At 35.9% G+C, this 15,712-nt stretch overlaps 1 protein-coding gene across 5 annotated transcripts in view; it reads right to left on the reverse strand.

Moving 5' to 3' along the window:
* The window catches only part of FAM126A (family with sequence similarity 126 member A), a 104,301-nt gene that overhangs the window by 14,642 nt on the left and 73,947 nt on the right, over positions 1 to 15,712 (reverse strand). For all 5 annotated transcript variants that reach the window (XM_044246204.1, XM_044246201.1, XM_044246202.1 and 2 more), the window contains 3 exons: positions 10,684 to 10,800; positions 7,349 to 7,436; positions 6,267 to 6,426 (listed from right to left, as the gene is read on the reverse strand). In XM_044246204.1, the coding sequence (XP_044102139.1) occupies positions 6,267 to 6,426; positions 7,349 to 7,436; positions 10,684 to 10,800 (365 nt within the window). The remainder of the gene's footprint in view (positions 1 to 6,266; positions 6,427 to 7,348; positions 7,437 to 10,683; positions 10,801 to 15,712) is intronic.

The following is a 15,712-nucleotide window of genomic DNA, read 5'->3' on the forward strand; positions in this document are numbered from 1 at the left end:
TCAGGTCATGGTTTCAGGGTCCTGCGATTGAGCCCCACCTCAGGCTCTCTGCTCAGCGGAGAGCCTGCTTCCCCCCTCTCTGTCTGCCTGCCTCTCTGCCTATTTGTGATCTCTCTCTCTCTCTCTCTCTCTCTGTGTCAAATAAATAAAAAATTAAAAAAAAAAAGGAAGATATGGTCCATATATATAATGGAACATCGCACCTCCATCAGAAAGGATGAATACCCAATTTTTATATCAACATGGACTGGAATGGAGGAGATTATGCTGAGTGAAATAAGTCAAGCAGAGAAAGTCAATTATCACATGGTTCCACTTACTTGTGAAGTATAAGGAATAATATGGAGGATATTAGGAGAAGGAAGGGAAATGTGGATTGGGGGAAATCATACGGGGAAATGAACTGTGAGAGACTGTGGACTCTGAGAAACAAACTGAGGGTTTTGGAGCTGGGAGGTAGGGGGACAGGTGAGCCTGGTGGTGAGTATTAAGGAGGGCATGTATTGCATGGAGCACTGTGTGTGGTGCATAAACAATGAATCTTGGAACATTGAAAAAATTAAATTTTTTTAAAAAGGGCTATAGGTGAAATGGTGGATGATGAAGATAGCTTTTAGAAGTAACATTTAAGAATGACTATAGAACTGAAGCATAATTGTAGAGAAATACTTTAAGTTTTCCTTTAAGCTATTTCTGTTTATTTTTAAAAGGAAATGTTTAATAGAATTGTATTTTTGTTATTAATTTTAAAAAATTAATAAATTATCTCATTATTTTATCTTCTTTTTCTTATTGGAAATTTCATTTTGATTCTTATTATGGTCATGATCTACTCACTCCTCATTCCTTAACTTAATGCTTTTAAAATATTTATTCTATTATTATCCTTTTGTAGTTGCATTTTACCTTCAAATAATGACTTCTAAATAGCCTTCAATCTCTAGGTGGTCTGAAAATCTAGGTTTAAAAAAATATAGGCTAAGTGAAACATGATATGCTTAAAATAATTAGTAATATATAAATAAAACTACTATTTCTGAAATTATGATCCTTAAAAGTCAAAAGCAGCAGTCCTACACTGTAATTTCATTTTCCATTTGTATTGGCATGGAATCATAAAGTCATTACACTTTTCTCAGAAATTTATACTCAAGTTTAAAAAGTTTGAAGACATACCATTAAGTTAAGCCAGGTCAGTACAATCTTAAGATAATAAAGTGAGAAGTGGGGAAAATTAGGCAAACATACTAATTGTCAAACTGTCTCTCTAAATTAGTATCTCATTAGAAACCACATTTTCTTTAAAAGCCATTCTCTTTAGTGATATGAGGAGACACTGTCTGGTTCAAATTAAAATTACAGGGCTTTGCAAATATAACTCTGGTGCAGAGTATTAATAGTGGAGAAGGATATATGTGTGTATTGGGGGGTGAGGTCAGAAGGTATATGAGTATTGTACTTTACATTCGAATTTGCTGTGAGCCTAAAACTGCTCTAAAAAATAAATCTACTATCATTATTATATAATAAATACAGGGCCAAGCAATTAAACTGGTCAAAATATAATCCTAGAAATCTGGGCTGTTATTCAATAGTAATAAGACCATGGCAAGGAATACATATTCTGAAATGTGTGGAAGTGTTAAAGCTATTAATTTTTTTACTTTCCAAAAGAATACTTTCTATTAAAATGTAAATTTTGGACAATTCTTAACTTAAAGAAAAGAATGGTGGATATCAACATTCTAAAAGAGCTCAGAAAAAAAATTTAATGTAAGAAATAAAAACTGGTGGTACCTGGGTGGCTCAGTGGGTTAAGCCTCTGCCTTCAGCTCAGGTCATGATCTCAGGGTCCTGGGATTGAGCCCTGAATCAGGCTCTCTGCTCAGCAGAAAGCCTGCTTCTGCCCTTCTCTCTGCCTGCTTGTGAGCTCTAATAAATAAATAAAATCTTAAAAAAAAAAATGAAAGAAAAACTGTTCTAAATTAGTTTTATTTATTTTTTTTTTAAGATTTTATTTATATATTTGACAGACAGAGATCACAAGTAGGCAGAGAGGCAGGCAGAGAGAGAGGGGTAGAAGCAGGCTCCCCGCCAAGCAGAGAGCCCGATGCAGGGCTCGATCCCAGAACCCTGGGATCATGACCTGAGCCGAAGGCAGAGGCTTTAACCCACTGAGCGCCCCCCAAATTAGTTTTAAAACCACTAAAGTATTAATTAGTTTTTGCTATAAGGATAACAAGTTTTTTCTGTTACAAATAAAAGAATATATGTGATTAATTGTTCCATTTACTGTGTTTGTTAGCACAATAATTGTTAATTGTTCCATTTATTGTGCTTGTAATTTGGGGTGATCAGATATGCAAACATACTAATATGTTCATATGGCTTAATTATCTATATTCTTTAGTAATAAAAAGAGATGGAAAGAAAGTAAACAAAAAAAGAAAGTTCTGCTTGTGAGAGCCTCTTTTACTCCTCCCCTCTTCTCCCCAGATAGGCTAGAAACAGGAGAAAAAAGAAGACAGGCAATAAATAGACATAAATATGGAAGCAACCTAAATGTCTATCAATGGTTGGATGAAGAAAATGCACCATATATATAATGACATATTATGCTGCCATAAAAAAGAAGGAAATCCTGTCATTTGCAATAAATGGACCTTGAGTGCATTATGCTAAGGAAAGTGAAAAGACAAATTCCATAGATCTCACTTATATGTAGAACACAAACAAATAGACCAAGCTTATAGATACAGGCTACAGGTTAGTGGTTGCCAGAGGCAGGGGTAGGGGGCAGGGTGTGGGGAGCAAAATGGTAAAGATAGTAAAGATAGTCAACAGGTATAAACCTCCAGTTATAAAATAAGTAACGTCCTGGGAATGTTAGGATATAAGGTGACTATAGTTAATAATACTAGACTGTATATTTGAAAGTTGCTAACTGGGGCACCTGGGTGGCTCAGTGGGTTAAGACTCTGCCTTCATGATCTCGGGGTCCTGAGATCGAGCCCTGAATTGGGCTCTCTGCTCAGCGGGGAGCCTGCTTCCCCCAACCCCTGCCTGCCTCTCTGCCTACTTGTGATCTCTCTTTCTAAACAATAAAACTAAACAAATAAAACCTTAAAAAAAGAAAGAAAGAAAGTTGCTAACAGAGTAGATCTTAAAAGTTCTCACCACACACAAAAAAATGTGTAACTGTGCAGCAATGGATGTTAACTAGACTTGACAGACTCTAGAGTAGTAATCATTTTGCTATATATATAAATATAAATATAATAATTGTGTTGTATACCCACAACTAATATAATGTATGTCAACTACATCTCAATTTTTAAAAAAGACATAAATATAAGAAAAAAGAAAAAGGAGAGAGACCCAAGGAAAGAAAAAAAAGACAAATAGCTTTTTTCTTTCCTGGCAACTGGCAATAACAAAAAGAGACAAGGGGATAAAAGGGATATTCCTTAAAGTTCATGCTTCTTGTTCCTTCTCCTTCCCAGCTCTCATTACCACAGTCTTAAAGTTGCATATTCCATGTTCCTACTGTGTGATAAAGTTCAGCATCTGAGAAGAAATCCTTCCTCCTGGGAGGGTTGGTATAGTAAGGGAGTGGTAAGGATATAGGTGCAACAGGAAGCAATGTAGAGGATCATCAAATAAAGAAACTCTAAATGTGTTTTCACATACTCAAACTAAACCTACATCCTATGCTTCAGAAACATAATGGGATGAAAGTCCTTTGTGGGTCACCCTGGATTTGCAAACCCTTTAACATTATTTCTGCAAAATTTAATGTATTAATAAAATTTTGCTAAAATTTATATAAGTAACATATAAATGGAATAAATATAATTTATATATAAACAAAGTTAAAAATCCATTTATAACTTGGGAATTGTTGTCTATATATTTAACAGCTATCACAAAGTTACCTATCTTCCCCACAAGAAGCCAATGCTGGTTAGCTCAGAATATAATAAGGTGTTCAAAGTAGTAAACAGGATGGAAAACAAGTAGCTTTTAATTCAACAGGACAGGGTAACAGTGAAAAATACTGCTCTGGGAAGGAAAACCAAGGCTACCATAAAAAAGGAGAATGCACATACCTGTGGAGATAAGTGAGTATCTTAGAGTAGCATTTTGGTCATTGGATAAAAGGAAGATAAGCCATATTCTGCCTCTGTTCCAAGACATGAGCCTGACTTGCTTTTTTTATAGTTCACTCTATTCTAAATCCTCATCTGTGATTTTTTGTCACTGCAGAATTGCCCAAGTGTTACAGTTTTAAGGTTGGAGAGAGTGTAAGGGGATAGGTGATAAGGAAGATAAGGAAGATTACTTTAATGAGGCTATAGCCTTGAGACATAGAACCAACCCCTCAAGTGGTAGACAAAATGGAATTTGGAAGATATGTAAGAATCTAATGGATACAACATATTCGAGTAGTCTTTTCTCTTATTTTTGAACTTGATTCCTATAAACTACTTCTAGAAAATTGCTTCTATTTTACTGCAGGGTAAACATCTTATTCTGTTAAATGCATGCATGGATACATACACACACCTCTTTCTCTCACACACATACACGAATTTAATCGAACTTCAATATTTCACATTTTTAACTGCATAACCTATATATTTTTTTCTAATTCCCCCTATATTCACCTAAGGAGCAAGAAGGAAATGTGGGAAAGAAATTAAAATTCATTCTTGCATTTCCTGTAGTAGTTTGGGAGCAATTATGGCCACAGTGACCTATATGATCTGGTTCATTGCCTTTGTGCCTATTTTCACCTCTTAATGCCAAAACCCGAAGATTGATCTCTAGGATGCCACCATACTAATTAAATGACTTTTGGCCTATAATCTAGTCCCATTCCGTAGCATATTTTCACTAAAGAAACTGAAGTATGGTTAGACTCTGAACGTTTTAAATCATAGCATCATTTGCCTTGCTAATGGTAAATATTACCACCTCTTTTATTACTTCCTAAAGAAATTTCAAGAATTGTCATACTACTTTATTTTTTTTTTTAAGATTTTATTTATTTACTTGACAGAGAGAAATAACAAGTAGGCAGAGAGGCAGGCAGAGAGAGAGGAGGGGGGGGAAGCAGGCTCCCTGCCGAGCAGAGAGCCGGACGCGGGACTCGGTACCAGGACCCTGAGATCATGACCTGAGCCAAAGGCAGCGGCTTAACCCACTGAGCCACCCAGGCGCCCCTGTCATACTACTTTAAAAAATAAGACTAAAAACAATTATTGGTTAAACTGGAATTTTCCATTATCATTCTTTATACATACTATCTCTTAGAACTCCTAAGTAGGAACAATGTTCTCATCATAAACTCTCTCTTTCACCATGAATAATATTCTTCTCATTTCTGTATCTTCTCTGCAGAGACCATAGAGACAATGGAAACCAAATATACCAAAAGGAGCTACATTTTCACCAGTTTACAAGAAAATAGGGTAATATATGTGTTTGCTTGGGGCAAACAAGTGGCTTTTTGCTTCTTATCCTACTATTGATTACCTTCTGAGGTAGATGACAGTAATCTTACCCTGATTCTTGCCACTACAATAACTTGTAGGTAGGAGGGGAGTTATAAAAAGAATAAGGAATTAAATAAAAATAATAAATTATAAGAAAAGGGAGAGAAGTGGGAAAGCATTGAGAAAGCCATGACACATAAAATTAATTTACCATAGAATTTTTCAGTAATAAAATGAAACAGTCAAGGAGGAATATTAAAACAAAAGTCCTGGAAGAAAATTAACATTGAGGAAATAGAAAGGCCTAGCCAGAGTTGCCATCAATATGATAGCATTCTTAACCAGGAAGTACAAAAGAAAATGTCAAAGTCCCTATCAGTTGTTCTACTTCAACATGCAAGTTTACTTGCCAAAGAGTTTGCTGAGAAGAAACACTAAAGAATATTTGCAGATAGTTTTGAATAGAAACCCATGTGTGAATAATTTTAACATTCATTTTCCTAGTCTCCTATTCTATTGAAATAAAATTTAAAAACCAATACAATGTTTAAATAAATTTGCATTCATATATGTAATATAAGGGGCTATATTTGCCTTACTGCTTATCACTTGTGGATAATAATTTAGGGCTTAAAGGTGGTCCAACAGCTTTTTCTTCCATGCCACCACAATATTATTTACTAAAATAAAAGGTATAGCACTGTAAGTAAAGACAAAAATGTGATAGAATCAACAATCCTCTAATTTGAAGACTTTTTTATTTCTTACCATGTCTTTTCCACCTATGACCTCTTATTGACATGCTGGTTACTGCATTTCTTGATATTCTAGAGGAAGTTGGTGTGATTTCAACTTGAATACATCTTGCACCTTCCTTATTAGATTTCATGGCACCATGAGGCAGTGAAGCTTTTATGGCATTAGCAACCTAAGAAAAAAAATATATGGTTTAAGACTGGTATTAACAGATATGTTACACGCTTATGTAAAACAAAATGCCAAATTTTAACCATTTTTAAGAAGAATATTTTCTCCAAGGTATTTCATAAGATGAAATATAAATCTTCTAGAATAAGGAGTAAGAGCTCAGAAGGAAACTATTGTTAAAAATAATATGTAGGATGGGGCGCCTGGGTGGCTCAGTGGGTTAAGCCGCTGCCTTCGGCTCGGGTCATGATCTCGGGGTCCTGGGATCGAGTCCCACATTGGGCTCTCTGCTCAGCAGGGAGCCTGCTTCCCTCTCTCTCTCTCTGCCTGCCTCTCCATCTACTTGTGATTTCTCTCTGACAAATAAAGAAATAAAATCTTAAAAAAAAAAAAAAAAAGATTTAATAAAAAATAATATGTAGGGGCACCTGGTTGGCTCAGTCGGTTAAGCGGCTGCCTTCGGATCAGGTCATGATCCCAGAATCCTGGGATCAAGCCCTGCATCGGGTTCCCTGCTCAGCAGGGAGCCTGCTTCTCCCTCTGCCTGCTGCTCTGCCTGCTTGTGCTCTCTCTCCGTCTCTCTAATAAATAAATAAGATCTTTAAAAAAATATGTAAATGATGAAATTTAAAATTTCAAAATATTGAAATTATGTTTCCAAACACCTAATGCTAATTAATAAATGTAGCTCTAGCATGTTAAGGAAAACATTCTTATAAATATAAAAGTATCCAAGAAGTTAATTTAATGAAATTCTCAAATTATATATACCTTTTCAAGGATAAAATTTTCCTAGTATAACAGAAGCATGAATCACTGAGTTTAATGACATTAATGCACTATGAATGGCTACTTCTCAATTTATAGTTCTAAATTGAGAAATTATAAATTATAAAATTTACATTAAAAAGTGAGGCACCTACCAACAATGGTTCTGGATATAATTCTAGCTGAGCTCTGTATATAATATCATCCAGTGCTTTTTGAGCTAGATCCCATTCTCCATTATAACTGTAAAATTAAATAAAGTATAATTATTTTCAATTAATTCTATGTATTTGAACAAAATACAATGAGAAACTCTTTAAGGAGTAAAGTAATAGATAACATTAGCACATTGCTTAGCATTCCACTCTCTTTAAAAACATATTTTTATGTTTTAAAAATTTTTTAAATTCCTTTCAATTGCATCTGAAAGGCTATTAATATTAATAGCAAGGAAAATTTTATAGGTATATATTTCTTCTCTAAAGAACATGTCTATTTATAGATCAGATAGCAAAAAAGTGAGGCAATCTCAAAGGATTTTACACTTTCAAAGCAAGTCAGAGCATAATAAATTATATACCTTAGAATAATGTTCAGAACATTTAATGGTCAAATTACTCTGTAACTCCCACAGTTTTCATGAGAATCTACAACTACTGTGGCTTACAGTATCTTAAGTAGTAACTTCTTTGCATTCTGACAGTCATTTAGAAGTACAGATGATATATGTTGCAAATACCAGAGAGATATTGGGGGGGAAGTGTGTATGTATATTAATTTTCAAAGATATGGCCAAACTCTAGAAATTAGGTAAATGATAAAAATGGACAGATAAATAGTGGCTTGGTCATCTGACAAGAACAACAACAAAAGAAAAGAAATGAATTATATCAAGAGTGCAAGTGAGGCCTAAAAAATGGAAAGAGCATTGCTCCCACCCTAAAAATAAGAAAAAGTCAGATAATCTATAAAATCATAGCTTTCCATTAATTCAGCAAGGAACTAAAATCACAAGGTAGCCAAGTAGCCTGAAACCTAAGGGCGGAGAGATGCCTCTAAGGAGAGATAGACCACAATGCAAGCAGGAAAGAAGACTTCAGCAAAACTTTTAAACAAACTGCTAAAAGCCCAGTGTGGGCCAGCATGAGTGTAAAGAAAGTCTAGGAGCAGATACATAGGGGAGCTCACACTTACTTACAAGCTCTTTTCCACAAACCTCCTCTAGGCACTCATAAGAGAAACTGGGGACAAGGTGAGGGACCAAAGAAAGTTGCTCTTGGTAGTTCAGGCCTAAAGGAGAATGGCCACCTGAGTAAGAAAGGCCTGAAGATCCAGAAAGACCTTTTTCTCAAGTGAAACAAAAGTTTTAAAGCCTTTGGGGAAAGAGCAGCAAACCTTTTCACCCCAAGGGCAGAGGTGAAGATTTACTGCGCCTGTGAGGGAAGGAAAAAGAAAAAAAAAAAAAAAAAAAAAAACCAGAACAAAACAAAACACCTCTACCTGTGGGAAAGGATCAGGAGACTGTCCTATGTTGAGACCACTGGAGGTCTCTTACCACTGGAGGAGAGACAGGATCCCTGAAAAGCTACCTCATTCCCCCAATCTCAGATGCTGGGACATACGTCCTGCTTATAACTGAGGCTGGACGAGGACAGCAGAGAACTACCACTTCCCCCAAACACCCCACCCAGGCCAGTACACATTCAGAAACAAGCAACCGCACTCTACTGCTGAAGGTGGGAAAAGAACATGGAGAAAGACCATTTCTTTGGTGCAGACACACAGGGAAAGCTAAAAGCTGAGGAGAAACCAAGAACATTGAGAAAACCGCTCCAACAATCCAGCTTACACCCTAACTGCCAGGTACCAGGAGAGGAATCTGAAATAGGTGGTGCCATGATGGTAACCTCAGCAACAACAAAATCCAACCTCAGCTCACTCCTACCTATAATAACTCCACTAGAAGCCTAGAAGAAAAGAGATGTGCCATTTCCAGGCATAAATAATATTTACCTCAGTCACTACTACTCTATCCATGAACAAAATGATAATCAATCAAATATTACAAGGCACACAAAATCAAGAAGAAAACAATCCATTGTCAAGAGACAACAATAGAACCAAATTCAGAAATGATTCAGATTGTATAGTTACCAGGGAAGTTAAAATAACTATGATTAATATATTAAAGGTGGAAAAGATGGGAAACATGTAGGAACAGATGGTGATTTCAGCAGAGAGATGGGAACCATAAGAAAGAGTCAAATGAAAAGACTAGAAATAAACGACAGTAATAGAAATGAAGAACCCTGCTAGTGGACTCATTAATAGACTCAACATCATCAAGAAAAGAATTAATGAATGTGAAGATAGGTCAACAGAAATTACTAAATCTGAAACACAAAGCAATAAAGACAGAAAATAAAATAGAGCATCCAAGAGCTGTGGGACAATACTAATGGCCTAACATGAGGGTCAATAAACTTTTTCTTAAAGGGCTAGACAATAAATACTTCAGGCTTCTGGGCCATACAATTTCTTTTACAACTACTCATCTCTGTCATGGTAGCACAAAATCAGCCATAGGCATTATGTAAACAGGTATAAGTGTATGTTAATAAAACTTGTAAGAAACTTGGCAGCAGGCCATATTTAGTCTAAAGATCATTAATTCTACCTTCAGTCAGGAAGTTTATAATCTACTAAGAAAAGTTAAGGTATCAAATGAATATAAGGCAAAGTATAATAAGATATGTGTAGTAGAAAATAGGGTTTAAAGAAAATACTAGTATCTAAGGCATTAAGTAAGACTGAGCATTAATATTAGAAATTAATAGTAATAATAAGCTACTTGTGATCAAAGAGGCCCTAAGATGTTTTTCAAGAGTTAAGATTTCTGGAAAAGGAAAAAGATCTTCATTGGGAAAAAAACTATTTGGAAATTACAGCAAAAAAGAAAGAGTAATGAAGAAAGAAACTGTGAGTATATGTGGGTGTTGCTAATTTTCATTCTGTCCTTGAGATAAAGAAAGATAAAATGTTTTATAGATAAAATGTTTTATAGATTAAAGATAACATATTTTACAAATTCTCTAGAACACTGAGATATATTTTAAATAATAAAACTATTATCAAGATCTAGATTCATATTCGGGGCACCCAGGTGGCTCAGCTAAGTATCTGACTTTGGCTCAGGTCATGATTTCAGGGTCCTGGGATCCTGGCCCTGGGATCCAGGGTCACTGTGTCAGGCTCCCTGCTCAGCAGGGAGTCTGCTTGTCCCTCTCCCACTGCCCCTTGCCCTACCTGTAATCTCTGTCACTTTTTCAGATGAATAAATAAAATCTTAAAAAAAAAAAGATCTTGATTCATATTCTTTCATAAAAAGATGCTGATTATCTATCCAGTAAGTTTATAATAACAATAAAACAACAGACTATGATTTTTTCAAAGAGATCAAAGATTGACTTTGCATATTAAATAAACTTACAAGGCAAAATAAATCCCTGTTAACATCTGCACCATGAATCCTGAAGAAACTGGTATCCTGCTACTTATACCTTTGTATTTTCTTACATGTTGTCGGGGATAGCCACAAACACAGATTCTAGAAAAAATAAAATATGTTTGCAAAATTGGTAAAAATTCTGGTAATTTATTTTTTAACATTTATAAGCCAACAATGTACTAGGTATGCTCTCATAAAAAACCTAATAGCTATGAAACATAGACTCTTTCCAAACAGAACATCCATCTGTAACATTTTCCTGAGCAAGTGAAACGGGGGAGGGGGAGGGGCTGAATGTATAAAGCTAGAGGTATATTATTACATAGTAAGTGAACCAGATTCTCAGAATTGGCTCACTAATTTTAGTCTATCGAATAAGTGATAATTTTTAGTTACCATAAAATCCATTACCTGAACTGTGGTATTATCATAAATAGATCTATGGTCTGATCTTCTATTGCTGACAAAGTTCTTGACACAAAGTACAGCCTCCAAGAAAATACTCTAAAATTAGACTCAAATCTCTCAAAATACATCATTAATAAATTTCAGATAGATTGAAATTTTTAATGTTAAAAAGAAATAAAACACAAGAAAATCATTACATATCTTTGCATGACATCAAAGGTAGAGTCCTAAAGAAAGACCAATAGATCTTACTAATTTTTTAAAAAGAAACTACCATGAACACAATTGAAATTTAAAGTACTTATTACAGTGAAGGATTACAAATGTTAAGGTGCATTTACTATATTAAATAGGAACCCACCTAAAGTCCAACACAGAGGACCAATTATATAAATAATTCAGGGAATACTATGAAACAATTAAACATGATGTTTTGAAAGACTGTTTAAATGGCACCGGGAGAAAAACTGTACAAAGTAAGGCATGAAACCCGCTCCCATTTTGTAATAAACAAACAGGTGAATGCTGTTTGTCACTACAAAAACATCATATACAAAGTCATAGAGTGAGATTATAGACTTATTTTCTTCTTTATATTTATTTTCTAAATTTTCTATGATCAACATGCACTGCTTTTAAATAATAAGTTTTTAATTTTAATAAAACTGGGAAAGAGCTGTTTTCTCATAATGTCTTGTGGTTGATATAATAAACCTTCACTTAACATATTATTAGTCAATAGACTGAATCTAAGCCTTCATTTAAACATTCTCAAGTATACCACAGACCATTTCAAAAACAGGCCCTTGAGAATATCATTAATTCAAAGTAACTTTGAAGTAAAAATAAAAATTTGATATTGAGGAGATCTTAGAACTCTTTTGAATCAAGAGTTAAAAGGAGGGGTGCCTGGATGGATCACTTGGTTAAGCCTCTGCCTTCAGTTCAGGTCATGATCTCAGGGTCCTGGGATCAAACCCCTCATAGGGCTCTCTGCTCAGCAGGGAGCCTGCTTCCCCCTCCCTCTCTGCCTGCCTTTCTGCCTACTTGTGACCTCTCTCTCTCTCTGTCAAATAAATAAAATCTTAAAAAAAGAAAAAAGAGAGAGAGAGAGAGCAAAAAGGAGCAGGGATATTTATGGACTAAATATTTGTGTTTTCCCCCAAGTTCATATACTAAAGCCCTAATACTTCAGTGTGATGGTATTTGGTGGTGGCACACTACGTTTAAATGAGGTCACAAGGATGGGAGTCTCCATGGTGGGTTTAGTGCCCTTAGTCAAAGAGGAAGAGAGACCAGAACTCACTCTCTGCCATGTGAATGACACAGTGAGGAGGGGCAGTTTCCTGTAAGCCAGGAAGAGGGCCTTCACCAGGAATCAGATATGCTGGTCACCTAATCTTAGACTGCTCAGCAAGAGCGTAAGAAATAAACACCTACTGTTTAAGCTACCTAGCCTACGGTAATGTGTTATAGCAGCCCGAGATGCCTAAAATAAAAACTGGGAAAAAAATTTAACTATATATGAAATAAAACCAACTTGAATTTTGTTTGTTCCCAAACTAGCCTAGAAACTCCTCTATTATCTAAAAAAGGAAACTCAGAAAAATTTCATTTTCTTACACCCTGTATACCTTTATAATAGGGATGATGATAAATAACAGAGAACTGATATATAAAAGATAGAATTTTTTCAATTAATTCATTTATTCATTCGGTAAATATTTTTAGAGATTTATAATGTGTCAGACACTAGGAATACAGATGAAAGATGTAGTTCCCTCAGGGATGCACAATCTAGTCATGGAGATGGCAGAGTAAACAAATACCTACAATGAATAAGTTACAGAGGTAGCAAAAGGAAACAGTGGCAAACTCTAGTGGAAGAAGTAGAGGGTCAGAGAAGGCTTCCTGGTGAAAATACAGGAGTGGGCAAAAACAGTGAAGTTTTCTAATAAAACAGCATGACCCCAAAGAGACTGAGACAATAATGGTAGGATAGAATGCTCAGACACTAGAAAATAACAGAGAAGCTAACTAGGGGTCAGTTTATGGCATATCTTACAATTTGCGAGATTTCATCGTGCAGGCAATGGAAAGCAACTGAAAGTTTTTGTTTTGTTGTTTTAACAAGGGAATGACATGATCAGATTGGTCTTTTAATAATATCACTCTGGCTACATCAGAACAGGGCACTCAACTGGAGAGCAGACTGTCAAAATATCCCATGAGTGAGATGAAGGTGACCTGAACTAAACAAGTAATTGTGGGGAGAAGGAGAAACTCCCACCTAGGAAGTATAATCTTGGGGTGATACTGAAGAAATGAGAGGAGTGTAAGATTATTACATTTAGTTTGGATAGCTGGTTGGATGACAGTGGTATTAAATGAACTTGGACAAATAAGACATACTGTTTTGGAAGATGCTAAGTTTCTGATATGCTGATTTGTAGGTACATGGTATAGATGTTCCTTTTTCCTGTCACCAGCATCTTCTATTAATAGCACCTCTATCCCTCTTACCTTTAGGAACTGGTCTTCCTCTATGTCATCAAGTATAATCATGTGATTGTGGTAAAAATTACCTGTGACAAGAGGTCAATACCCTAACATCTATTTTTTCCCCTTCTTCCATTTAATAACATATGTAAGGTACCCTCTCCTTCACTCTCCCCAACCAATTTTAACGAGAACAATGGCCACCTATTAGAGATCACATTTTCTGGCCTTCCTTCCATCTAAGGGTGACAATATAACTAGTTCTGGACAACAGTCTGCTAGCTGAAATGGTGCAACTTCCAGGTTGCTCCCTTAAAAAACAGTTTCATGCCTCCCACTCTCTCTTTCCTCCTGTTTGCAGGATATGGAAGATTAAAAAATAGTGATCCATCACCATACAGAGAAGAGGAACATCCTAGGGAATGGCAGAATCTCAATCAAGAAGGAGCCTGAATACCTTAGAAACAGAGCCGATCTACCCCCAGACCATCTACCAGCTTGGACTTTTATGTGAAAGAGAAAGAAATATCATTTAAGTTATCATTACTTATCTTTAACAGCCAAACCAATATTTAAGTACTCTTCCAATAACACTAACAAACATGACCACAGATGGGTTTGTAGAGGCCTCCGGCTGGCAACAGCAAAGTGTTTTTGCTGCCTGGTTTTTCACAGTAAAACTGGGAAAGGGTTCTTTCTTCTGAGTTCGTCGGAAGTACACAATGTCATAGTATTCTCAATGGCAGAAGAAACAGGGAACTTTGTGACATCTCTTGGCTATGAAAGCAGCTCCTAATACCATCCTAATACCATCAATTAGGCATTAACATTTCAACATATGAATTTTGGGGGAACACAAACAAACCACAGCAGTTAGTTTTTCGTAACTACTAAAACTTTACACATTTGTGGCAACTGACTGCAGGAATTTTGCATTTATCAATGTAAGGCTCTTAAAAAGCAAAAACAGGGGCACCTGGTGGCTCAAAGGGTTAAGCCTCTGCCTTTGGCCGGCTCAGGTCATATCAGGGTCCTGGGATTGAGCCCCACATTGGGCTCTCTGCTCAGTAAGGAGGCTGCTTCCCCCTACCCCTCTGCCTGCCTCTCTGCCTACTTGTGCTCTGTCAAAAAAATAAAATCTTTTTTAAAAAAGAAAAACAGAACTATTTCCTTTCATCTTTTTTTAATTTCCTTTAATCTTAATTGTACTTAATGGATCATAAATCTGAAGTGGAAGAGATCATCTATTTTTCATTCATTCAACAAATAGTTACTAGGTTTCTACCATACGCAGGCACTTCTCCAAACTCTGAATAAAACATCAAAGTTCCTGACCTCATGAAGTTCCAGCAGTGACAGACTAGATACCAAATGAACCAACCAGGTAATTATAGTGTTATAAATGTTAAAAGAAAATAAACTGGGGTGAGAAGGTGCTACTTTAGAAAGATGATGGTCATGGAAGGCCTCTTCAAGTAAATGACCTTTGAGCTGAGACCCAAAATAATCTAGTCCTATCCAGCTGCATCATTAACTGATGAAAGTATCTCTTGACCCTCTTTTCTCCATTCCTTTTAATAATCAAGAATTCTCTGATTTACTCTTCAGTTCTCTGATCTATTTAAGGATATTCTTTTCTCAGAGATCCTTCATTGAATTTAAATAAAATGTAAAACAAAGTAAGAGTATCAATGCCCCATGAATGCCCAACTCCTCTGTTCATCAGAGGAATATCCTGAAGTTCTGAAGTTCTCTATTTTGCTTTACAAATTCAAAACACAGGGACCCAAATCTACCAAAGAGTAGCTGAGTGGTTTAACTCCTATTTCTGTATTAAATTTACCCTCTGGTCACATACAGATGTTTCCCAAACTCATAAACCACATTAAAATAAAAATCCTTTGTTGTGCTCTCTCTTTCTCTGACAAATAAATAAAATCTTTAAAATAAATAAAATAAAAAGAAATACATGGGTGGCTCAGTCGGTTAAGCAGCTGCCTTCAGCTCAGGTTATGATCCCAGGGTCCTGGGATTGAGCTCCACATCGGGCTCCTTGCTCAGCAGGGAGCCTGCTTCTCTCTCTGCCTCTGCCTGCCACCCTGCC

Source organism: Neovison vison, chromosome 4 (assembly GCF_020171115.1).
Source record: "Neovison vison isolate M4711 chromosome 4, ASM_NN_V1, whole genome shotgun sequence".
Taxonomy (NCBI): Eukaryota; Metazoa; Chordata; class Mammalia; order Carnivora; family Mustelidae; genus Neogale; species Neogale vison.